At 38.1% G+C, this 27,196-nt stretch overlaps 1 protein-coding gene across 3 annotated transcripts; it reads left to right on the top strand.

Annotated features, from left to right (window-relative positions):
* The first annotated feature begins 11,459 nt into the window (after nucleotides 1-11,459).
* On the top strand, nucleotides 11,460-16,962 carry LOC149221697 (RNA-binding (RRM/RBD/RNP motifs) family protein). Of its 3 annotated transcripts, none has more exons than XM_089385193.1 (8): nucleotides 11,460-11,707; nucleotides 11,927-11,978; nucleotides 13,435-13,454; nucleotides 14,904-14,966; nucleotides 15,112-15,226; nucleotides 15,328-15,477; nucleotides 16,223-16,292; nucleotides 16,467-16,962. In XM_089385193.1, exons 2-8 carry the CDS (start codon nucleotides 11,976-11,978, stop codon nucleotides 16,706-16,708), a joined length of 663 nt encoding a protein of 220 aa, XP_089241319.1. In that variant the 5' UTR covers nucleotides 11,460-11,707; nucleotides 11,927-11,975; the 3' UTR covers nucleotides 16,709-16,962. The 3 variants fall into 3 exon arrangements, with proteins under 3 accessions (XP_089241319.1, XP_089241318.1, XP_089241320.1); XM_089385192.1 differs by having other exon boundaries at nucleotides 11,922-11,978; XM_089385194.1 differs by lacking the exon at nucleotides 11,460-11,707 and having other exon boundaries at nucleotides 11,914-11,978.
* Nucleotides 16,963-27,196: the final 10,234 nt, after the last annotated feature.

The following is a 27,196-nucleotide window of genomic DNA, read 5'->3' as shown; positions in this document are numbered from 1 at the left end:
GGGAAAACATGGAAAATTTGATTCCCTTTGGAGAGGACCATTTGCTGTTCAAGCAGTGCAAGGAAATAATACTTACTTCCTTAGGAATCTTGATGAAACTGATTTGGATGAAGGTCCTGTAAATGGCAGGATGTTGAAGCACTATTTTGACTACCAGCCATAACTGCAGCCTAAGTTTCCCTTGTACATATTCAGGTGTATATATTACTTTCTGTTAACATGTAAAAATGCAGTTTCTCAAGTTTTATTAGTTATCAGCAAAAGGCAAATCAATTCAGAGATTTACCAAGATGGGAAGAGCACAATTTTGGGATTTCAAAGAGGAATACTCCAAGTTTTGATACAAGAAGTCAAGGGCCAAGGCATTCTGACCTGCTGTTCTTGGTCTTTCAAATGGAAAAACCATCCCCATGTGGAGCCATTGTTAGCTACCTATACCAATAGGTTTCATATTTCATGATTGGCAAAGAAAGTTCCAAATATGCTCTGCTTTGGTGATGCAAAGATCCCATATTTTCAAGGAAAGGCAACATGTGTATATTGCTTGATGTTGTCTCAATTTTGATGGATGGTCCAACAGCCTAATCTGGATCATGCCATGTTTCAATTTTTTTTTGTTGTAGAATAGAGAAAGAAGTCTGTCCAAACTGTTTAATCTTGGCAGACCAGTAGCTAGGTAGAGAAGTAAGGTTCCCAACTGCTTAATCTGGGACTTTGGAAGCAATAAGGGTAGCCTTAGATAGAAAGTCAAAAGAAAAGCCAAAGACAAGAAAAGGCACATAAGGGTCTGCAAGTCTAAGTGCACCCTCCATGAAGAAACAAAAAATGCTAGGCAAGTAGATGGGTAGGTAGATGGGGTTGCAGAAATGTCATTCATTTCAACTGAATTTTGCTGGTCTAGCATAAAGGAACATCAGTGGATAGAGAAGCTCCTCTTCTCCATCATGTTGCAGCAAAGCAAAGGAGCATGACTAACTCCCTTTCCTCCCCTTTCACATTCATTATTAACATCCCTTCATTAGTTGTGTTCATGAAAGAATTTAAGGTTTTATGTTGGTTCTTATTAATTTAAAAGCCACATTTCTTGTCTAAAATTCTTTTCATTTTGATCTACTCCCTAAGCTAAGTTGTTTTCATATAAACTTAGTGATATCACTCCTAATTCACCGCGTCCATTCATATTAACCCCTAACTTCTTATTATCTAAATCCCCTATGTTACCCTTTCCCTATTATTATAAACACTATGGTGTATAAACCCCAAGCATTCTATAAATATCCCTTCCCCCTTGGCATTATAGCCATATGTTTACAGTCAGGGATTAAATTGACATCTGGTCAGTTTAAGAACCCAAACCCTACCCCTCTTCCCCCTTCAGAAGTTATCTAAACCATTAACCCCTCATTTGCTAAAGAACCTTGTAAATAAACCCATTTTCACCCCTAACCCGCTCATTTGCAAAAATACATGAAAAAACCCACATTTCGGCTTTATCCAAAGTTTGGCGCAAAAGCGCATTTGCATTAAAAAAATACATTGAAAACCATACAAATCGCCGAAAGTCCTAAAGTTCCCGCCGGGCGCATCCTCCAAAGAAAAATATTATTTTATTCCCGCCCCCTTCCGTATTGACCTGGCACATTAACGATCCGTCGACCGTTGGATCTGGCCCTTTTCATCGGACGGCTCTCATGCATTTCGGACCGGGCCCGACGTCCGAAAGTTACCTTCCGAAATTTCCCAAAGGGTGACGTCAGGCCTCTGCCACGCGTCACCCCCAAATCGTATCGGAGCACCCTCTGACAATTCCGCTTCCGTATAGAGAGCGGTGCGATATTATACCGCTTACCGTTTCCGATTGTTGTGAACCCGCCTTGCCAACGTCACTACCACATCATTACCGCGTCACTGCTACATCACCGCCGCGTCAGCGCCCCCGTCTGCCACTGCTCTGACCTGCCCGCCACCTCACCATCCCCGTGGACCATTCTCAAGCCGCCACGTCACTCGATGACGTCATCCGACCTTGACCCCACCTGATGACGTCATGTTGACGTCATCCAGAAAAAGCGTCAAATAACCCAAAAATCCATATTTTGGCCGAAAAGTCGTGTTTTTCATTACTTTTGCAAAAACGACTGTTGCACCTCTGCATGTATTTTACGACCAAACAAGCGTCAACCTGCTGAATTCGACCCGAGGACCATTGGTGCGCCAATTCCACCTGCATTTGTGACTATTATCGACAGTTTACCAGGTATTTATCCCAGTCATTTCCTCTGCGCCTGGTTTTATCCTGCATTCTCCAACAATAGCTTAAAGAGTAAGAAAACACTGTGTTTACTGGTAAATCCCCTGTGGCTAGCCTCCATTTTCGGTTGTAAAATCAAAATTCCCCGGCAGAGCCTTGTTTACCCAAGTTTTCACAAAACATACAGTTGGTTCGCGCATTCGTGAACTAAGAACCCAAGCTGCATCAATTTACTGTGAAGAGAGTTCTCAAGGCCAAGCATTTGCCCTATCAATGCTTTGTGCAGTGTTTCAATTGCTGCCATTGCCATTTTATCCTCTGTTCCTCAGTAAATCGCCTCTCTTTCCAAGAAATACTCCTTTGTGTTGCTCTGCATAGTAACACCAGTGCATACAAACAAAATCCTAAAGTAACCATGGATGCACCAGTAGCTCCTGTAGCCTTGAATATTGCTCCATTAAATGCCCCTCAGAGAGAATTGGAATGGCAACCATTAGCAGACCTAGATTATCAAATATCAGAAGAAATGCTAATGCACAGCAAGTACCACATCCACTTGTTAAACGAATTGAAGATTAAACATGAGATGGGAACAAATGTATTGGGCATTTGGGATTCTTTCCTCCCTATCTTCAAGCTCCCTCAGGTCAACCAGTTCCCTGACCTAATCCACCTATGTGCTGACTGCTACGACGCCACTCAGAGGGCTGTGATTGACCCTTCAGGCTCAGTTGTTTTCTATGTCACCCCTGAAGCCATCAGAGAGATGTTGCACTTCAAAACTGAGAAGAAATTAGTTCCTTTATCACTGACTGATCTGATAAAGCAAGGAGCTAAATTGACAGATGCTCAGGTCACCAAACTAAATCAATTGTACATTGACTCTGACACTGTGAAGTACCCTCCCATTTCTCATGTTTATCTCAACCAATTGGGCAGGGACCTTGTAGACATGATCAGTCCTATTATGGGCTATAATTCAATTGAGTTTGTTGATGAAACTGTGCTGGTGATGATGCTCATGTTTTCCCCTGGCAAGTCTCCAATCTGCTATGACTATGCCACCTACATATCTGACAAAATACATGAGCAATTAATGAACTTGGCAAGAGAAAGGGTGTTCAGATACACCTCCTACATCTACCACTTAATTTTGTATCATCAACATGAGAAATTTCACTTTGCTGTGAAGAAAGTGGATGCACAAGGAAATCCAAGGTCAGTGGTTTATTGGTCCTCTGCCTTCCACTGTAGATCCTGTTCTCCATACACTTATTCTGAGTTTATAGACCTCTTCATCCACCCAGCCATGTCTTTGCTTATGAGCTCACCTCCTCCAAGACTAACTGATGAGATGTAGAGGATTCTTCAGCTGTCCAAGGTATACAGCATTGGGGATTGGTACTATTACCAAAACCACACAGTCATCAGAATATATGGGTGTGAGTTGCCCCCATACAGATTGCCCAAATATGTGCCCATGAGATTGTTTGCCCTTGAATACTTCAGGCAGTTTGGGAATGCTGATGTGCTACATTTTTCAGGCAAAGGCAAGAAAGCACAGCTCAAAGTAAGAAATCAATTAGGCCACTTCATTTACAACAAAAGGGAGGAAGGTTGGCGAGAAGCAGACAGAATGCTAGAATCCCTTGGCCTACAGACCAGTTTCCTTTGGAAACCTTATGACCCCAATCACTTCATAACTTTAAGAAGGGTCAAGTATAGGCTGGCCAGTTATGACCACGTAAGGTTGCCTCATATAGAAAAATATGCAAATCAAATAAAGTGGAGGAGAGGCACCTTAGAGGAAGCTGTCACACAAGAAGAATTAAATGAAAGAGCAGTTAAAAATCTCCAAAAAATGGCTGACTTAGAGCTTTGTGCACAGGTATTTGCTCTTCCAGGCACTCAAGTAGGAGCAGCTGCCTCATCCTCCTCAGCACATCAGCAAGCAGCCAAAGCTGCTGATCAAACCTCCAGCAAAGGCAAAGAGAAAGAGATGGAGCCAGAGCAACCACCTCATGAACAGGTGCAGCAGCAGGAAGTGCAGCAACAGCCACAGGTACAACAGCAACAAGGGGGGCAGCAAGAAAAGGAACAGCCAGTGCAACAAGAGCAAACATCACAGGCCCCAAAATCCACCGAGCAGCAAGCTCAGGATACTCTGCCTCCTAGGCAGGAGACAACAGTGGAGGCCTCAGTCCTCCAAACCCCACAAAAAGAAGACATAAGTAGAAAGAGGGACAGAGAGACTCCCCTCACAACATCAACAACTCATGGGGAGAAAAGACACAGAATGAATCCCCTCTCAGAGGAAGAAATGCCAATAGGGCAATCTTTGGGCATGGGCCCACCTATCCTGGAGGCATCTGCAAGTTCCTTCCAGCAGGAACTAGAGAGGACAGTGGGAGGAGAAGTCAGCTCCTCAAGCCAGCAAAGAGGAGGTGAACTGGGCATCAAGCAGCAGTTCATTGATATAAAGAAGAGGAATGAGCCCATAAGGATACAACTATACAATCATTTGTTGAAAATGGCTCCCACTAACCAGCAAAGACTAATGTCTGCATATGATGTCCAGGAGGGCAAAATGATCATGAGCCATTTTACGCCAGCAGTGTTGCAGCCGCAGTCAGCTGCAAATTACATAAGGACCAACCTTGAGGTCCTTGCCAAGGACATCCACCCAATGGATAAAATCGAATTACATAAGCAAACGGGTGAGATGGTGTATGCCTCCTTGGCAGATAAGACATTGGAGAACTACAGGCTAGAAAATAGCCTAAATAATACAGCTGCCCAACTTGAGTTGGAGAGGGCATCCTCTCAAGCAAAGGACAACAGAATCAAAGCCTTAGAGGAGATAATCATAGAACTTGGGCATGATCCCAAGGACATTAAGGCTGTACAAGCATTATTGAAGCTAAGAGATGCAGATATTGCAGCACTAAGGAAAATGGTAAAAGTCCCAGCAACCATTCACCCACAAACTGGAGAAGTTGCCCAGCTGAGACATGACCAAGATGCAGCAGCTATGCTGGTGTCATTATACAAACAGCTGATCCAGACACAGGAGAAATTGGGAGAATCAGAGGCTGCACAGGCTGCACTACAGGCAACATTACAACAAAAAGAAGGAGGACAAACATCTCAGCCTCCTCCAGAGATAATCAACCTTGAGGAGCCTCCTCAAACTACTGCTGCTCCCACTGAACAGACAGAACAGGCAGCGCCTTCCACATCAGCACCAGCGCCAACAACAGAGCAGGTTCCAAGCCTGGACATGCAGAAGCTAAGGAATGAAATCCAAGCCCTGGAAGCCCAAATGGCAGAATTAAATGAGGCCAGGGAAAATTTGGTCAAGTTGAATGAAAGATATGATAAATAAAAACAAAGTGTTGCTGAGAAAGGAAGAGAGATAAAGGCTCTCAAAGAGAAGATAAAGGAGTTGGAGAAGGAGCTCACACTTGATAAAGTAGTGGCTGAACTCAAGACAGTCCTATGGGCCAACATTGGCCAATCCATAACTGATCAATGGCAATACATTGAGACCATTCATGAGCAAATAGAGCTCATAGGAAAAGCACACAGAGAAATCCAGAGATCAAGGGCATCTCTAGGCAATATGCCTGAGGTTGCCAATAGAATGATTAATGTGCTTCATAATAGAACAAGTGCTCAGCTGGCAACAATGGGGATCTCCAGTAGAACTGAAACCATCCAGCTAATAAAAAGAGTCCTAACACTAAGAAGCCTGGTGCAAACACTAGAAAGAAGAAGCCAGGATATGCAGACAGAGGTTAATAAATTCATGGACAAATTTGTAGCATTGCAGAACAGAGGTCTTCCTAACTTACTGAACAGCGCAGGAAAACTGCTTTCCCATGAAAATTATGCCAAAAGGGTCAACACATTTGCTACAAATCAGATTACAGAAAGACCCAGCACTTCAGAAGAATCAGGGCCAGCATCAGGGCAGAGTCTCTACAACAGGGTTGAGAACCTATTTTTCATCATGAATGAGATCCAACATTTGTTTGAAGTGCCTCCAAATTTCTATAAATACACAGAGGCAGATGAGACTCTAGAGGCAATCCCGAGACATCAATTGCCCACACAGGAGGTCTGGACCAAAATGATACAGTTAATACTGTAAACCAGAGCCTGTATTCAAGTTTTTTCATTTTAAATATATAAGTTATTATGCACAGGAAAATTTTGATAAAATGAGCATGCATGGAGAAGAATGAGCTGAGCCAACTCAGCAAAACTATTCGGCCACTAAAGCAGCACTGACAGTCACAGGTGACAGGGCCGAAAAGCTACAAGAGGACAGAGCCACAAAGACACGTCATCCAGCATTTATAACAGAACATTCAACCGACTCAGTGGCCTCCAAAGGTCAAAAAGTTTTCTGACAGAATTGAAGAGCATTTATGTTGTATTCAAAGCTGTAATAACTTCTTATCTGTTATTCTGTACAAGTTGGTGAACGTATTTATTTCTCAGATGACTCAACGCTTCAGATATTTTGTATCACCGTTTGTATATATTCCCCCCTCGCATAAGCTTGCAGGGGTTGTTGTTGATTGCTCTTCTAGAGTTTCTTATGCTGTAAATTTTCAGAGTATTAATACAAAGGCTGATGGAATTTCCAAAGCTCTGCGTTATCTGAGTCATTGTGGTGTTTTGCTGAGTATTACAGGATTCCTGCGTACTTCATGGCACAATAAGTTTTCCTTAAAAACTCTTCGTAATGTGTTTTTGTTATCTTTTCATAGCTCATTCATATTCCTGTGTTTCATAGTTGATGGCAAAGAAAAAGAATAGTTCCAGGATTTATTCACAGAATACCCTGAACTCAATCTATGCTGTTATAAATGTCTTTCTTCAGTTATAGTCATAAGGTGTAATTCTTAACTGCTGCACCTCCAAACTATATCTTTCATAGTGATTGTTGTTTCAGGAATTCAAGTTTGCTCCTGTGCAATATATCTCTTTCTTACACCCCCAGCTTAGTGGAGAATTCTTAATTGCTTTTCACTGGTTAAACACACCTCATAATTACAATTTCAATTTTGTTTCATGATGTATTTGAATGGCCCTGTAACTTCAGCAACTCAACTCAATATTCCAGACAACCTGTAGCCACAGACTCCACTGCCCAATGGACTAATACTGCTAGAAGACTTCCACCATAGGTACAGAGAGACATCCCTCAACCAAAATATAAAACCAAAACTCTGAACTCATAACTAGCCTAAAATCTTCACAAAACAGAGACAAACCTTTAAAGAGAGAGCCCTCTCTGATTACAGTTTGGCTAGAAGCTGTAATCCAAAGATTGGTTAGTGGTTACCCCCGCAGTATTCCCTTGGGAGTCAAAGGGAACAACCTGGGTGTTAACAACTAGCATAGGCTCTTGCATACTATGATAGTCTCCCAAGATCTTCAATAGGGGTCACTTAGGCATCTTTCCACAATACTTGAAAGGAGGTATTTGCAGGGACCAAAACCTACCTTTGTTCAGTCCTTCTCCTCTTTCTCTACTTGTTGACTACTACTATGTGTTTCAGACTATAAAATACGTCCAGAGGAGGAATCTCCTCAATATTAAGAATGACCTTAGAGGTCGGAAAAACTGGGATGATTTATAGATCATCAATGTTCATAGTTTCTTTAGAAGGCTCAACAGTGAACGAGGTCTTCTCAGTGATTACAGAAGTCTGAGCAATCTGTGTCTGCGATAGAGTTTGTTGTTTTTAGGGTACTATCTCTTTAAGAAATTGATCCAAAAACCCATCCAGACTTTCTTCCTGTCACTACCTTCTCTGCCTTTGATTCGATAACTACCGATGTTTCAGTTACATGAACTGCATCTTGACTCTGAGATGTGCTCGCTCTTGTGTCTTGTTCCATGTTTTGGTGATTTAGATTCAACATTTCACTAGGAAAATGGAAATCCTTTTAACCTTGTATTGATAAAATTGCATTAATTCCTTAGGGCTAAGTTGTGTTGTTGCTTCTTTTTCAACGTCTGCATAATTTGACACCGATTGAAAAAAATCATCAAATTTATCAGGCTCATTTGTAAACTGCCTGATCTTTGCCTGTGTTGTAATATCTTTCGCAGTGTAAATTGATTTATATTGCCGAATTGGAATGGTTGGAAAGTTCATCAATTAGATTTCCTCCATCTCCTTAGTAGCATGTTTAAAATTCTCTAAATAATAGAATCCATAGCAAAACGGAAAAACATGCCACATTGTCTTTTTGCTTTCTTTCATGACCTTAGACAAGCCATTTCCCATAGTCTGGTAGGCTATTTCGCGGGCTAGGAGCTTATCGGGGACATACAGGGGAAACACATGAGGCTGTGCAAGGCTGCCAAAAACTTGAACATAGGTAAATGATTCCTCCCCAAACCATCTTCCAATTGATAACAGGTCAATGTTGCCTTTAGCAGAGATTCTAGGGCACTTCTCATTGAAAACAAACTGGTAAATAGGAAGGATGACACCATGGCTAATATTGTAAAAATGGTGTTGGAATTTTGACTCCCATAGAATATTACGGTAAATGTGAATATGCAAAGGGTATTCAATAGTCCATTTCCATCCCATGGATGGAAAATCTGAAGTGAAACAAATACAATCCATAATGTAGGCACTCATGTAGAATGGGAGAACAACAGTTTCAGAAAAATTATGCTTTTTCCTATATTCTAGGATTTCGTTGGTTAAGTTGTTGGACATAATAGTTCCCCAGTCCATTACATAACTATCAGAGGCAACTTCAAATAGGGATTCTCATTGGTCTGAAAACTTCCGGGTATTGTCATAGCCAAACAATCTACACATCATTGCAGCAACAAAACAATAGGGTGCATTAATAGAGGCTATAACATACATACCCTTGTCCTCCCGCTTATGCTTGCTTGGGTCTCTTCTCCATCCTCGAATGACCTCAGATTGGTGTTCATTTTCCTGCATGAACTTCTCAATGAACTCTTTATCATATTTCTTCTGAGCTAGTGGGAGGTGGTACATTGCAAACAAGTCTTTTGTAGTGAAAGAGCCGATGACCATCTGTCTCTTGGTCATGAAGTTCCTATCTGTGATGTTCATATGATCAATGACCCATCTGATCATATCCATATAAGGCAAGATGCTTGGGTGAGCGCCAATTCTATGGAGAAACGAATTGGCCACATCACTGTATGTAATTTCTGAAACAAGAACCCTATCCTCTGCTGTGACTATTCTTCCTATGACTTTTGGCCCTTCATCTTAAAAAAACTTATACATGGCCTCGAGACCCCAACATTAGGGGCGCATGTTGTGTCGGAAAATAACAGGTATTTCTGTGACCTTAAGAGGAGGAGCAACTGGATGTTGTTGAACGAGAATTTTCCTTATGGGTTTAATCGATTGAGACATTTCTCGTGAATTCTGTTTATCGAGACTAGGTTGCGAGGAAAAAACACAAGAATGACTAGCGCTTACACTTAGAAAAAATGACCAATTATGCATGAATCCAATACTTTTATGAGCAAAATCTTCGGGAATCGTTAGTATTAATGAAAGCATTTAAAATATCAAAAGTCATAAATTCACTACATTTCGCCATTATTGACAAAATGTGCATCCACATGGCCTTCAATAAACGTAAGCTTTAACCTTTGCTTGCATCTGCCGATCTCCAATTGCGATATACCAATAACCCTTGATTCCTTTGAACTCTTTGTGACCGTCGTGATAACCCCCAAATCGGAGCCCTCTCTATTGACCATTTCTAATCAGAGTGTAACCTTGTTGCACGACATGTCAATTCGCTGATTGCCAATTGCTGATCACCTTTCGCGTTTGGCCCTTGGTCATGTAGCTCTTCACTTGAGCAGTCTAGCCCCCGTATCAAAGCCCTTCAATCGGAGGTTATCAACCAGAGCTTTCACTTTGATGCACAATACGCCTCAACCTCCGATCACTGATCTCCCATACATGACGCCATTGCTGCCACGTATCTGCCACCTGTCACCTTGTGAGTAATGCCACATGTTATCCTTTTTTGGCCTATTGTGAGCCTTGAAACTACCGAATCCACCTGCCACGTATTAACTGTGTTGGCATGCCATGATGACATCAGCCTTCGCGTGTCACTTCTCGCAACCAATCACTGGTTGCCACGCGTCCCTTAATGCATCCAGTCGCTGTTTGCCACATGTCTCTTATCGAGTCCAGTCTTTTGCTACCACGCATCCCTTTGGGAGGAGAGAGAAAAGGCTCTAGCTTCGTTCATTTTGCAGACAAATCCTTTGTTAATTTGTTATTGCCCATCTCGACACATTAACTCTAGCGGCCCATTCCCGATGATTTCATCGCATATCACAATTGACATATCGTTGTTTTTGAAACGCGGTCACTTTGCCTCAATTCCAAAGATAAAGTACATAACTTGGAGCCTCGACTGTCGATATCATAGGACCCCTGGCTGTCGATATCGACTTTCATATAGTGCCACCTCCAATAATCGCCGATCACCGATGTCATATGCAAATGCGATTCGTTTTATTATAATGTTCTCATGTGATTTCACCTTCGTTGTGTCGCAACTTTCCAATATCACATATTTGTGACGCCTGTCATGTTAAAACCTTCGATACCTAATAAGCTCTCTTTTTGGCTCAAACATAAATGAACTTAGGATTCGCATGTCCTATCGACACTACTTTACGCATCTTAGTGCAAATGCTTGTTTTATGTTTTAGTATACATCATCATTTTCTTCAATTATTATAATTTTTTTTTGGCTCACCATCTAATAAAGACATGGTCAAAATCACCTCGTTTTAAAATTATGAATAATTAAAATCCATGAGGGCATCACTAAATTTAAAATTATGAATAATTAAAATCCATGAGGGCATCACTAAATTTATGAGGGAAGACATTTTTTTTCTTGGCCCTATGCTGATCCGACAAAATGCATCACTCGAATGACAACCAAGAGACAAAGGGACCACAAGCCCCACACACATAACATAAATAAATGTTTGGTTGCATTAGGGATTAAAAATATTTATCGGAAAGTTAATTTTACCTCCAACCCCCTAAATTACTTTTCTTATTTTATTTTATATAAATCCGCATATTTCTCGAGATTTCATTTCAATACATGGGACGGTTCGAGTAAAAGTCTATAAATAGTCGCCACCATTATTTATCCCCTTACATTGTGTTCGTAGGGAAGAAATACAGCTGAGGTACTCGTATATTCTTAGTCTTTTTCATAAAACCCTAGACAGAAATATTTGCTCCTTTTCAGGCGATTTTAGCTATTGGTTCAAACGATTAGGGTCCGACTGCCGGCATAGCCGTTTTCCTCTAGGGCTATTTTCCACGGGACGGAAAGTGCAGGCAGTTGCATTGCCAACTCTTTGAAGATCGCTGGCAATTTGAGGTAATCTGCTAGCTTAAATTTAGATTATCTTTTTTCTTTTGTATTTTCTGTCTAGAATGGATCTAGGAAAGTGTACGAAATGTTAGAAATGCTGAATGCATTTCACATTCCCTTAATAAAGTTGTTTATTTCGCATATGTTTACCGCTTTTTCTTCAAGCGCGGTGGAATTCTGAAACATTCCTTGGATACGTGGTTTAAATTTTTCGGTGCAGAGTAGAGGGTGCATTTGTTCTGGAAAGGATTTGATCCGTGCGAGGATTTGAAACATGGTATGCATCTTAAAATCCCCTGCTTTTAAGCTCATGCGTCTATTGCACTTTCATTAGTAAATCTTTATGGTCCAGTAACAGAAGGTTACCCAATGTATTGATTTCTGTGTAATTAAATCTGCCCCATTTCCAAAAGGCAGTTTAGGGTTTTATTAAGTTTTGCGATGGCTGCATGCCATATCGTGGTTTCTGTTGGGTTTATTCTTCTATTTATTTAGATTAATCTACGCAGCTGAAATCACCTTCTAATGTATTTTTTTTATAAAGAAAATAGTGATCTAATATACGTCTATTTTCCACTGGTGAAACCTTTGTATAAGAAACTGAAACTTCTTATACAAGAAAACTGAAAGTAGAACAAGATTTGCAAACTGAGGTTTTGTCGGTTTACTGCTGAGATTGATTGAGTGTCGGGGTCATGTCCAGGGGTCTAATCATGCAGTAGTCCGCCCCACCTAAAACGGACGAGTTACACAGGGACAAAACATATTTTATCTTAAGCAGAGTGTCTAACTGTATGCTAATTAGACTACCAATATAAAATGGCACTTTACCATTTCTTTCCCTAAGCTCTTATCAAATGTGCCATTTTTCTATATAAAGGTTCTAAAATTTGTCATTAGCTCTCCTGAAGCCAGGTGATGATATTATATCTTTGCAGAGAAAAGGAGAACTTGTGAGCTTAACTCATTTTGTCCTTGATATAGCCTTTATAGGACACTGTATTATGGAAGTTTCCGTTTCTTCTTAGCGTGGTAGCAAAATAATCCTCTGCAAAAATATTGCAAGTCAAATCTCATCTTAATTTTTTGGGTTTTGCTGGATTAGTGTAACAATACAGCCTGGTTTCGAGAGATGTTTGTGGTTGTGTAATGCTATTATATTAATAAAATAGGTGAGGTCAGACACATAATGTGAAAGTAAAAGATTACAAGTATAGATCTATCTTTACACCAGATCTTTTAACTAGTGGGAGTTTATACCTGTCTTTTTTAGATGAATCCATGCTATTCTGCGGATTTTATAAGTTTCAATCATAATCCGACCTAGAAATCTAGTCTTTCTAAGAGTTTGAAACTCATAGTTTCCTGTTTTGTTTTGCTATGGTTTGATACTTAATAGAAAGCCCAACAGTATAACAGTATTTTATCAAAACTTTGTTTTACAACATGGCTCCAGACTTTTCCTAACTTAATAGAAAGTTAATTAGATTTGTATGCATGTTCACAGTTTTTGCGTTACATTCTCGTTTTAAAATAATAAAATCTATCCAACGCTGTAAAATTGGCTTTATGTATGTTACCATGTGAATGTTTTTAGCAACAAACTTTTGATGGTAGAAACATCTGTCTTTTTATCTGTTATCGAGGGAATAATCTGTTCTAATTGGTCTACTTTTCTTTCTGTTATCGAGAGAATAATCTGTTCTAATTGCTCTCTTTTTCTTGGTTGACAGGCGGACTCGCCCCGGAGGAGGTATTCTATGCTAGTTTTGGCAATTTTTACTTGCATTTTCACTCTCGAGCGTAGAAATGTTCTTACTAGATTATCCTTGATGGTGCACCATAATATAGATTTTGTGTTTGTCCTTGCTGATTATTAATTAAGCTTGTGTGTTTGGCATTTGGCCTTTCAACAAAAATATCTTATTTTCACGCAACGCAACCCCCTCCTTGTTCTCTTCGTCTTCCATTCAATGTTTGTTTTCTATATCCTGCCCATATCTTTAAACGTGGCGTATCAATTATGTAACAAGCATTTCAAGTAGAATTATTCTTAACATAATGAAAAAATATTTAACGCAGAAATAGTTAACCGCATGAAAAGACGTTGTTCTGATTGGTTCTCTCAAAGATGCATTCTAGTATTTTTGGAAGTCTTTATTTCTCAAAACCCAAAGTCCCCCTTTTCTTTTCACAAACACTATATGTTGGTGAAGACTATTCTGTCATTTACCCCCAATTTGAGGATGGTACCCAGGGTAAGCCCTAGTTTCTTCAGGACACAATGCCATGTCAACAACTTATGAATAGATCATGAGTACCTCATCAACAATGGGCTCATTAAGAGCAGACATGTTATAAAGTGGAATTAAATAATGGGTGGGAAGGACAATGACTTTTCCTCACAACCACTCAAGCTACATCCAATTGAGTGATATAAGTTCCTCTTCCCCAAGTTTCACTATTTCTTTTCATCTCAATTTGGGATGGGCTTTATCAGATTCAACATCAACAAAGTTGATAGAGAGGTCCTATCTAATAAAAGAAGCAAGAGTGACTGTTGTGAATTAGCACTTGATATTGGTATTACCTTGCCCCAGTCCTTGCCACTTATGACACTTAGGTAAGCCTAGAAGTTGTTGCTAATAAATACATCGTTACATAGAGAGCTTAATAGTCTGGAATCTGAATTTCTGCAATGGCCTTGCCCACTTTCACCTGCTTGTCCAATTTATTTATTCATCATCTGTAAGTTACACTCTGTAGTGGACTTCTTGTTGTCAGGAGCCGCACCTAAATACCTGATTTAGAGCGGATGGCCCAGGGACTCTACCTCATAGGATGTGGCATCCCGGGGACTCTCTGATATCATAAATGCTATCAGACTCCTAAAAAGCTCAATTACTTTTCTCAATTACTATTCTTGTCAACAGTGGACATTTGAATAAATTTGTCTTTTTATCTATCTACATCCTATTCATCAACTCATGCTTTTGAGTATACCAACATGTTGTAGAATAATTCAATTTTCATTTAAGCCAGTAGAAACCGATATGATATGGTAGGTGCAGTATATATTAGTGTGAGGTATAATTCATTATCTCGATGTCCTTTCTGGTATTTCAGATTCCTTAGATCTACTCATACATCTTTTGTTGTTTTTTTCCCAACAATTGTTTGACAATCATGATTTTATACAAAGGTATTCTCCGTCACCTTCACCTCGTCGGATGCGGTCAAGATCCAGATCCCGTAGTCCTGTCAGGTAATGTCTGAATAAACTAATATGAATTTGGATTTAAAAGACCCTTCTTTTCAGCTCACAACCCTTCTTTTTAGTTCATTACTATGTATTTTATCAGTTTGTGGACATAATAATTGTAATAAATATTTTGACCGAGACTTTCCAGGCAACGGAGGGGAAATGAAGAAGCAGAGAATCCCGGAAATACCCTTTATGTGACTGGTCTCTCTACTCGTGTTACAGAGAAGGATCTTGAAGAACATTTCTCAAGAGAGGGAAAGGTTAGCCTTCCTGAATAGGCCTGTTATGTTGGCTGCTTTTCCATACTGGTTTCATATCATATTTACATTGTTTCAACTTTGTTCTGCAATTTTTGTTGCAGGTTATTGACTGCCGCCTCGTAGTAGAACCTCGAACCAGGATATCACGTGGTTTTGGCTTTGTGACAATGGACAGCCTTGAGGATGCTGACCGTTGTATAAAATATCTGAATCAATCAATTCTTGAAGGACGTTTCATCACAGTGGAGAAGGTAAAGTGTCTCCATACCATCTTTATGCTGACATGCCATTGAAAGTGGCTGTTCATTGGGGTGATATGGCAGGTAGTTTTTTGAATTTCGATTTTCCGTTCTTTAACGTTAAGTTTTTGGTTACTCAGAGTATGTTGCCTCAACTATCTTGGCAGCAAGGCAGCTGTTTAGTCTCAACATGATGAGCCATCCATCAACTTAATCAGCTTGATCAATGCAGCCAGCTTTATTCTATGCAACTAAATATTTCAAACATTGTCCAACTAAACAACCTGAGCATTTCACCAACTAATCAAGTGGGACATTTCACCAACTAATCAGGCATCTAAGCTCTGGTACCTCACACTCAGCATTTGTGCAAATGCCTAGAGGTGCATCGGAATTATTGAAACTTGCATGCTAAATTTGGTGCTCAGAGAGCATTTTTTTACTTGTCTTTGCAATCATAGTTTCTAGCTCTCTGTTAGTGTTTTAGTGTCAAGCATGGTACATAGCTACACCTTTACACTGTGGAGACCCCAAGTTCTTCTATTTTGGGCAGCAATTTTCTTCCCAGCTTAGTCAATTGTTTACTGACCAACTTTAGTATAAAGCAGAATGTCATTCCTCAGTTAGGATGTTGTGCTGTCATTGTAAAGGAAATACAAGTTTGTCCATTTTCTCTCCCGAGAATGTTTCTGAGTTGATTAAGAAAAATTAAGTTCAGATGACTGTAGTGTATAAATTCTTCGTTTTTATGTTTCAGTCGAGGAGGAAGCGTCCAAGGACTCCTACACCAGGCAACTATCTTGGGGTTAAAAGTACCCGTGAATTTGGTAAGTTATTGGGAAGCCTAACTAGTATCTCAAAATGTTCTCTAATTTTTAGATATACCCAGAGTAATGATGTTTACTGTAGTTCTAGCCGAGCCTGTCACAATTTATACTGAATATTTATGACATGAATGAGGATCGCTTATTATAGATTGGTTTCTTGGTCTTTCTTGTCAGGCTCCTCCTATCATGGCCATGAAAGGCGCCGAGGTTATAATGATCGTTATGGTTACAGCTCACGCCGTTCTCCTAGACCTTCACCCTATCGCGACGGACGTATGTATTCTCCTCGGCGCTCTCCTTACCGAGGCGGTGGTTCCAGAAGAGAGCGTTCACGCACACCTCCCTACTCTCCTCCTTACGAGAGCCCCGTGCGTGGCCGTGGTGGCTATCGTTCCTATTCAGACAGATCAAGATAAAGAACTTGCATCATATCTTTGACATAACATTCTATTTCGTGTGAGAATTTCTAAGTCGCTTTTTGATGTATAATTTGTGAATGTGATTCCCGTTGAATATTATACAACGTATGTCTGGTTGAACTCTTCTGTCTGATGCTTTTGAAATTGGTCAGCAACCCGAGATCTACCGGTTTGATGATGTTTAGACCTTTAGCGTCCACTAGTACTCATTTAATAATATTACATGGCATCCTTTCTGCAGCCAAACTTGATCCGGCTATTCACAGTGGTACATTAACTTGTTTAAATGTAGGTAAAATGCAATGCGTCATGATTTTTTTTTGTTGAATTAGTTCATGAAAATATTACATAATTTTACTTGTGTCCGTGAAAGTGTTATTTGATAGTGTTGTACAATTTTTTTTAAAATGTAATGGTGTTTTAATTGCTGAAAGAAACATGTGAAATATATATGGTACATGTAAAACATATATAGTAATAGTTTGAAATGTATATTTACAGATTGTTATTTCAAATGTTCGAGGAATATATATATTATTAATACATGTAAAATTTAATACTCTTTCGAATTTGTCATGTTACCATGTTACCAAATCACGCCAATATAAGGATTCAATGAGAGGATAGAAGTTTGAAATCTACATTTACAGATTTAAGTAATAGTTTGAAATGTGCGTATACTATATGTAAAATTTAATATCCTCTCCAAATTTGTCATTTGTGACCAAATCACACCAAGATTAGGATTCAACGAGTGTTCTTGCTTGGAAGAATAAATTTTGTTATACAAATTCAAACATCCTTAACCCCTATATATCTACAGTGAAAATAGTTACCTTTTAGTTACTCATTTCAATAAAAAAGTATATGGCTGAGCAGATAAGACAGATGAAAATAGTTACCTTTTAGTTATTCATTTCCATAAAAAAGTATTTGGCTGAGCAGATAAGACCGAGATTTCCAGCCTCATCAAAATGCTGCTAGGAAGGGCAGCACCGATTAAAAAACTCATATCTGACAGTAGAAAATATGCTAGGAAGGGCAGCACTGATTAAAAAAAATTTCATATTTGACAGTAGTAAATATGTTGTTAACTGGATGCATACAAACCTGACATAAAGACTGAAATCTGGTTTTTTACAGAAAGAAATCAGATTTCAGTCTTATGTCAGGTTTGTATGTATCCAGTTAGAAAGCGATAGTTCATATGAATTATTTCAAAAAAACTGGAAACTACTAGAAAATATGACAGCAGAGATCAGTAAACTGCTTTGTGGAGAAAATACAGAATCTCTTTTATCTGTCGAGCAGGAAAGGTGAAGCAGTAGTGTGTAACTGTCCTTAAAATCTGGAGAGATCTGAGGAAACATCTAGTCTATTGGGAGCAGGTGCACACTCTGACCGTGTCACCATCAAGCTCTTCAAAATAAATATGAATATGATCCTGTTCATATGGTGGAGTTTCCCTATAAATATGGTGGAACTGGAAGTGATTTTTTTTTGGCTCTTCAAATTCTGTTCTTCCGAGCTGCAACGTTTAGCTCCTGGAAGTGATTTTTTTGTCTCTTCTATTCTGTTTTTCCGGAGTTGCAAGACTTAGCTCCTCCAACTGGGCATTACCTGCCAGCCACACTTGATTACAAATTAGGAATCACCAAGGATTTGTATGCATTTTATACTTGTTTAGTTTAGCAAAACATAAGAGCCCAAGTAGCAATTAGTTTGCCTTTGTATTTGTTGTATTTCCAAACTGATTCTGAAAAGCACAGATTTGTTTCCTGTTAGTTTTATCCTCCCCCTATTTTTGTTTCCTTGTGCTGTGCCATAGGGCTTTGAAATATAAAATTGTCAAATAATAGAAGGTAAACACTTACTGGCATTGGTATATGCATTAGTTTTTTAAGAATATAGACAATAAACAAAAGTCAGTTGATGTCATTTGTTGTGTAATTTTCTTATTAATGATTTTCATGCAAAATATAAATTTCATTGTTCTAAATAAACACTTACTGAATCATATTCTGATGCAATAGAGGAATTTTTATACTTCTGCTATCAATTACTTTTGTATAAAAGACGGGTACTAAGCAACAATACTGTATATTAGACATGTTTAATATATGTAATTTTTTCTTGGAATTTATAATTTATAACGTATGATCAATTAAGTTTTAAAAATAGATGTTTTATTATGTGTTATCAAATCACATTAAAATTATGATGCAAGAATAGATACTTTAAAACAGAATTGGAAAAATTAATTTTACTGTACAAATTCAAAAAATTTCACTATACAAATTCAAATATTTTAAATCTTAATATATATGAAATATACATATAAAATATATAAAATTTAATATTCTTTCTAAAATTTATAATGTGTTATCAAATTTATTTAAAATCTTAACATATATGAAATATACATGTAAAATTTAATATTCTTTCTAAAATTTATAATTTGTTATCAAATTTATTTAAAATCTTAATATATATGAAATATACATGTAAAATTTAATATTCTTTCTAAAATTTTATAATGTGTTATCAGTGAGATTAGGAATATATATGAAATATACATGTAAAATTTAATATTCTTTCTAAAATTTATTGTGTTATCAAATTACAGTGAGATTAAGAATCTATAGTGTGTTATCAAATTACAGTGCGATTAGGAATCTATCACGTGTTGGCAAATTACGGTGAGATTAGAATTTAAGAATAAATGTTGTTTGAAATAGGAATATGTTATTTAGTATATATGTAAAATATTTTCCCTGAATTTATTAGGGGTGGACACAAATTACAATTGATCCATATTTTCCTCTATACAAGGTTCTTACGATTGTTTTACCACTTTCCATGAGGGCTTCTTAGCTTAACGTAAAAGATCTTCTGGGAAAAGGATATTTTCTACTCCCTTTACACGGTTTTTTATATAATTGATTTTTTTATAACTGATTTCTCATATTTTCTTCCCTCTGTACAAGGTTTTTATATAATTGATTTCTCTTTTCATCATGACAACGAGGTAACATTCTTCCAAATATTTAATTTACTGAAGGGAGAATGCTTAATGATTGAAGGATTGAATTTCACATATTTTTGTTTACCGATTCTTATTAGTTAAGATTAGAAGCAATGATGAAAGAAACAAATAATATTTTTTTTAAGAAAATCAAATATATTAATATTTGCTTGTTTGACCTTATTAGAATTTGAACATTAATACTAATATAAAGCAATATTGTGTTTTTTACATTCTACTCTTCTTAATGGGACATGAACAAGAACATGATCATTATTTTTAGGACAAATGAAAAAGACAAGAACATGATCATTATTCGAACATGATCATTATCGGATATGTGTTATCCAGTTAACCAATGGAGCCACACTGTGGTTAGGCCAACCAAATTATTTGGAAGGTATTTAAGCATGTTTTACAGTACTTAAGAGGCGCTACCTAGTTTGGACTATGGTATAGTTTGATAGAGGGAGTGAAGTTGTGTGGCTTCACAAATGTAGATTGGGCAGGGAGTCCATCTGACCGGAACAGTACGTAAGTGGAATTTTTCAGTGTTGGGTTCGCAACGATTTCTTGGTACATCAAGAAGCAAAGATTTGTGGCGCTTAGCTCGGCAAAACCAAAATACATCGCTGCAAGTCAAGCATCATGTGATGTGATTTGGATGAGAAATATACTTGTAGGACTGTTTGGTCAAATGATGAATCCAATTGTGATCTACTGTGATAATCAGAGTTGCATCAAGTTCTCTGAGAATCATGTATTTCACGATCGATCCAAGCATATACATTATGACAAAGGAACAAGATGTTGACATTTTGACAAAGGATTTGTCTAGAGGGAAGTTCGAGTTCCATATGTACATGATAGGGGTGGTTGATAATCCCTTTCTTATTGAGAGGGAGTGTTGAAAAATGTAGCAAGAAAGTCTCAATTTGATTTTGCCTTGGTCAAATTGAGAAAAGTAGAATTTCCACATCAGCAGGCAACTTGGATGCAGTTAACTCATGTGACATGGCTTGTGTCACCCACTTCACTTAGTAAATTCAAGTTAGAGGGCTCTAAGTTCAACTAAGAATGTGTGATTGCTAATTTATAGCAATCAAGGTCAGTTATTTCAAGTTGTTTTTAGTTAAACTAGTTCCAACTGTTGGAGGAACCAGTGGAAGGTTTGTTGTGCAGTGCCACTTCAGTGCATGCAGATAATTCGAGTTCTCTAGCTGTTGTGGAGATTCCAAGGTAGTGTATCATTATTTGTAGACTATTATTGAGTTTACATGTGTTGCATGTAGTTAAATGATCAACCCTAGGAATGGTGCAATCATTTTGGAGGAAATTCCTAAATGATAGGGACCTAATTTCCTCAGCAATTGCGCAAGAAAATAGGGTCTCAAGCAGAGGTAGAAATTGACTAAGTCTGAGTCAAAGCTTCTCAGTGAGCAGAGAGATAGGTTACTCACGTGCAAGTTGTGTTCAGTTGAGTAAAGCAATTGTAATACATCTTTATTCATAAGATTAATGCGAGCAGACATAGGGTTTTTTTAGTAGATTGCTTTCCCCTTGAAAAATATTGTGTGCATGTGTGTTATTTCTCATTACATGTTTATGATTGATGTTCTAAATTGTGAATTGAATTTTGCAGAATAGTAACGTAGGTTTGTGTCTTGTGATTTTGATTAAAACTTCATGAGCAAATGCAAATCTACACCATAATTTCTATAGACATCCCTCTAAGAGGGGTGCATTAAAGAATAGAGGTAGAAATATAAAAGAGTTACTACATAAATACAAGGGAGTGTTCTAGGATCTTAAAGGGATACCACCCAAGAGGGAAGTGGAGCATGAGATCCAAATGTTACCAGACTCTTCATTACAAAACATCGGGTTGTATAAATAGTTTGTTCTATAAGAAAATGAATTGAAGAAGTAGTCGTAACAACCATTGAAGCAAAATATTATTCAATCAAGTACCTCACCATTTGGGTCGTCCATCATAATTGTGTTAATGAAGGATGGGATTTCACAAATGTGCATTTATTACATAGCATTAAACAAAATTACACTCAAGAATAGGTACCCCTTGCCCATGATTGATGCTCTATTAGAGCAATTGTAGCAAGAAAAATACTTCCCCAAATTGGATTTAAAGCTAGGGTATCATGAAGTATGATTCAAAGAAGAAGATATGTGGAAGGCCACCTTCAAAACTAGATGAGGTTTGTATGAGTGGTTAGTCATGCCATTTGGTCTATGCAATGCACTAGATACATTCATAAGATTAATAAATGATGTGTTTCCCCCACATCTAGATTGACATTTGTTATTATTTACTAAGATGGTATACTAATACACATTGCTACCTAAGACGAGCACATCTCACATTTAATGCATGTGCTAAAGGCAGTGAAGAACTTCTAGTTGTTGGAAAATCTCAAGAATTATGAGTTTACATAACACTATTTGGTGTATTTATGCTATGTGATTGGTGAAGGGGAACTTAAGATGAACCCTGCCAAGATGGAGACCATCATGAAGTGGCCAATTCCTACCAATGTTTCTTAGGTTAGAAGTTTCGTTGGGGTGGCATGGTACTTGAAGAAATTAATAGCCTCATGTTCAATAATAGATGCACCACTCCATACATAATGGGTGAAGGGTTCGCGGAAGGGCTTTGAAGAGCTGAAAATGAAAATATGTCAAATACTAGTTCTGTCATTAACAAACTTGCGACAACCCTTCAAAGTGCAGATAAATGCAAGTGGGTATGCCATGGGAGCAGTGTTCATGCAAGGGGGAAGGTTTATATGCTACCATTTTGAGGTGTTTAATCAAGTTGTTCTCAATTACCCTACTTATGACAATGACCTTTATGTCTTGTTATAGGCTGTCAAAAAAGTGGAACGGATATTTGATCAAGGAGGAGATAGTCATCCACATAGATCACTAGCCACTACAGTACCAACAGGGCCAAAGTAAGTTACAATAGACCAGGAAATACAAGCGGATGGGGGTTTTATAACAATTTAATTTAGTGATCAAGTATAGGCAGGGCAACGCAAATAAGTTGGATGACATGCTTTCAAGGCCACCCACATCAAAATCACAACTTTGGTAACTCTAGTGCACATGGATATTTTCACTTATGATGCATACAAAGACACATATACATAGGATGAAGACTTTAGATGTTTCACTAGTTGTAAAGCCAAAGTAAGTAGACAATGTAGATAGCACAGATGGATATCATCCCCAAAATGGGTTACTCTATAGGTTGGACAAACTATGTTTCTTAAAGGTGAGCAACTACAGTGAATCAGAGAGGCTCGCATCTCCAAGGTTGCAAAGCATGTTGGTGTAGGGAAGGCAGTGGAAAACTTAGAGAAGTACGTGTGTTGGCCCATAATGCAAGATGTAGTTAGGTTCATAAGAGAATGTATGTTTTATTGTACCAACAAGCCAATGATACTGCGTACTTCACTCCCTGTGTCCGTCTTCAAATCCCTCAATATATGGCTGCGTCTTTCTTCCACTGAACTGTAAATTCGAACCTCTGAGAAACAACTTCGAAATTTTTTCTCTAATGTAAATCCTGCTCTGATACCATGGAGAAATTATGCTGTAGATTTGTAACTGCTCATGAAGTTTTAATTAAAACCATAAGACATAAACCTTCTATAATGCTTTGCAAAATTCACTTCACAATTTGGAACAAGAATCACAAACATGCAATGAGAAATAACACACATGCACACAATATTTTTCCAGTGGAAATCAATCTATTAAAAAATCCCTATGCATGCTTGCATTAATATGATGAATAAATATGTATTACAATTGCTTTTCTCAATTGAGCACAACCTGCAAGTGAATAACCTATCTCTATGCTCATAAAGAAGATCTGACCCAAACTTAGTAAATTTATGCCTATGTTTGAGCCCCTATTTCCTTGCACAATTCCCGAGGAAATTAAGCCCCTATTATTTAGGATTTTCCTCCAAAATGATTGCACAATTCCCAAGGTTGATAATTTGATCGCATGCAACACTTGTACACTCAAGACTAGTGTACAATTGATGTTACACTGCCTTGGAATCTGCACAACAGTTGGGGAACTCGAATTGTGTGCATGCACTAGCTATTTTGGGTTGATTGATCAATTAACTGGATATTACTGAGTTAGAATGAAGTCTCACTACACAACTGACCTTCCACTAGTTCCTCTAACAATTGGAACTAGTTTAATTGAAAACAACTTGAAATAATTGACCTTGATTGATACAAATTAGCAATCACATATGCTTAACTGAACTCCCCTCTAACTTGAATTTACTGAGTAAACTGGGTGACACAAGCCATGTCACATGAATTAATTGCATCCAAGTTGTCTATTGATGTGGAAATTTAAATTTTCTCAATTTGACCAAGGCAAAATAAATTGATACTTGTTGGAAACAATGTTAATGCTGAGAGGGGGATGAATCAATATTAAAGCTAAATTTCATCTTTTTATGCCAATTTACTTTTCCTATTTAAACTTGGCAATCATCCATATAACTAACAACAACATATCATGTGGAAGTAGTATGAAATCAACATACAAGCACACACCATGAGCATCATACACATGAGACATAAGGTTTTACGTGGAAACCCTTTCGGGAAAAAACCACAAAAGATTGTTGTTGTAATTGATGTAAAATAAGAGCACCTACTCTATTACATCAATTTTTTTTGTGAGCCACCACTCACAGGAAGCTCCAATTCCATTTGATTGTGCTAGCACTCACTCGCAGGAACCACCAACTCCTTCATTTTGTAGACACCTGTTCAACTTACCAAAAGCACCATTTGAAGCTCTAACTTCACGGATTTGTTGCAAGCACCAACTTGCAGCTCCTTGGATTTATGCAAGCACCAACTTGCAGGAGGCATTAACCCCCAAGCCTTCTCAAGCACCCACTAGAGATGGAAGCACCAAATTACTGTATGTAGGCTCCAACCCACACTCAAATAGGAACAAAATTTTCTCTGACTATGGCAACCACTCTTCTTGATCTCAGTGCTGTTCTCTGCTCACTCTTTTCACTCTACAACACACTGATCTGCTCAAACACCGGTCACTCCTCACAGTCCACATAACTCTCTGTTGTTTGCTCTTCATCAGCATGCACTCATCTCTCGACCTTTTTCTCTCAACAACACACACTCAACTCTCAGCCTTCTTTCTCTGCACAGGCACCTCCAACCTTTCTCACACAACAACACAACTTCTCTCGGGGTATCTTACCTTTGCATAGGAAATATCGACCTTTCTCTGCAGAACAAGATCAATTAGCCTCACACAACAACACGCACTGACACACCGAGCTTTTCCACATACCTCACTTACAACCATGCTTCTTTTCCCCACCATTGCTCAAATGGGCTCTGCTGCACACTGCTCAATGTTGCCTCTACTGAACTTCATCTTTGTCATTCACACTACCCCGAGTGTACCTTGGCATGGATCTTCCATTCCTCTGTTGCAATGATTTAATAGTTGTTGTCTTCTTTGGAAAAAATATTTTTCTTCTGGAAGCTTTTCTTTTCCTTAAAAGGACATATCTTATCATAATGACCCATTCTGCCACATTCAAAACACTTGAAGGGTAACTTACGCTTGTGTTTTCTTGTTCCCCTATTTAGGTTATGATGAAAATTTATTTTTCTACATTTGAATCATCATCTGGAGTTCCTTCAACCGTGAGTTATTTGTTTCTTGTCTTCCTTGGGGCTTTAAAAACTGCTTCTCTAGTTGTCAATTTGTCATATGTATATTATCATTCCATATGCTGTAAGAGTACTATGTAGTTCTTCCATTGTCATCTTAGTCAAGTCTGTGGTATATACCTTGGCATTGTATCTTAAGGGAAGCAATCTTAAGACCTTTTGTATGATCAAGGGATATTTAAGTTCTTCTCCTAATCCTCTGATGGAGTTGATGACTTCATCTACTTTGAGCAAATAGGTCGTGATATCTTCCTTTTAATCCATTTTCAGGTTTCCAAATTGAGCTCTATATTTTTGAATTTTGACCTGCTTGACCTTATCATCACCTTCATACAAATTTTTAAGTTTGTCCCAAACTTATTCAGCTGTGGTGCAGGACATCACCTTGGACTTGAAGGTTCTTGAAAATCCACCTACATTGGAATGGAGAGATTTTGAATTGCAGCTGAACAACACCATCTCATCTGTATTAGTAGGAGGATTTTTAGGAACTTTGTAGACATTTATGATGGATAGCCAAACATCCACTCCCAAAGCCTTTAAGTAGGCTTCCATGAAACTGCTCCATAGTGGATAATCATTTTCATCAAACACTGGAATTGTTCTTGAAGAGATGGCTTCTATTTCCATATATGATCACGATCTTCCCTCCAATGATTAAATTGTCAGAGTGCAACTCGCTTTGATACCAATTGTTGGAAATACTAAGGGTGGGGGGTGAATCAATATTTTGTAAATTTTAACAGTTTAAGTATCAAAATAATTAACTAGTAACAACACAATGAACACAAGATATATATGTATAATAATTTTATATTACAAGGGAAGCTACAACTAGAAGGGATATAACCCCAAAAATATTTACCATCCACTCCTAGAAGGAGCTACTGCCCTTGGTTTACCATCATCCACTGGAAGGAGGTGACAACCTCGAAGGAAGCTACAACTTCCTTCCCTGGCACCACCCTTCCACCCTATAAAATAAAATATAAAACAAATATTCTTGGGTTCTTGTACTAGGGACAATGGCCCAATTACAACAACATGCAAATACTACAATAGTAAGCCTTTTCCAATTTTATATCTACCCCTTGTCATGCCAAAGTGTAATATGTAGACAACTCAACAATAAATTGCATAGCTTAGATCATCAAAACACAGGTTCTCTTACCCTAGCCAACTTCAAGACTCCTTCTGCTTCATAATAACACAAGTTTTCTACGAATCACAAGTCAAGTTCCATTATGAAGGTCTACTTCAAATTAAGTATTAGAGTATGCTCCAATATCTTCAATAGAGGGATTCTTTAAGACTTATCATGACATCATTATGAGCTTCCAAGGGTTCCTTTATACTTCAAGGTCAACTCCAAATATATGCTTCAAAAACAAGTGTCAAAGTTTATTCAAAAGAGGTATGCTACACATTTTAAGGCCTACTACAAATCTCACTCCAACTCCAAATATATGCTTCAAAAACAAGTGTCGAAGTCTCTTCAAAAGAGGTATGCTACAAATTTTAAGGTCTACTACAAATCTCACTCCAAGGTATGCTTTAGATGGTTATAGGTCTTCCATAAGACTTTTATGTGCACAAACAAATTTGTTTTTCCTTAGAAATATTCCACATAACACCTTAGAAAAGGGAGTCATGAACAACCTTGCTCTGCCTTAAATATAGCTTATATTTGC

The sequence above is a fragment of the Pinus tabuliformis genome, chromosome Q, assembly GCF_031772625.1.
Source record: "Pinus tabuliformis cultivar Carrire ecotype Pingquan chromosome Q, CPIR1, whole genome shotgun sequence".
In the NCBI taxonomy this organism is placed as follows: Eukaryota; Viridiplantae; Streptophyta; class Pinopsida; order Pinales; family Pinaceae; genus Pinus; species Pinus tabuliformis.
Note: the sequence above shows the minus strand (reverse complement) of the source record. Positions and strands in the feature narration are given on the sequence as shown.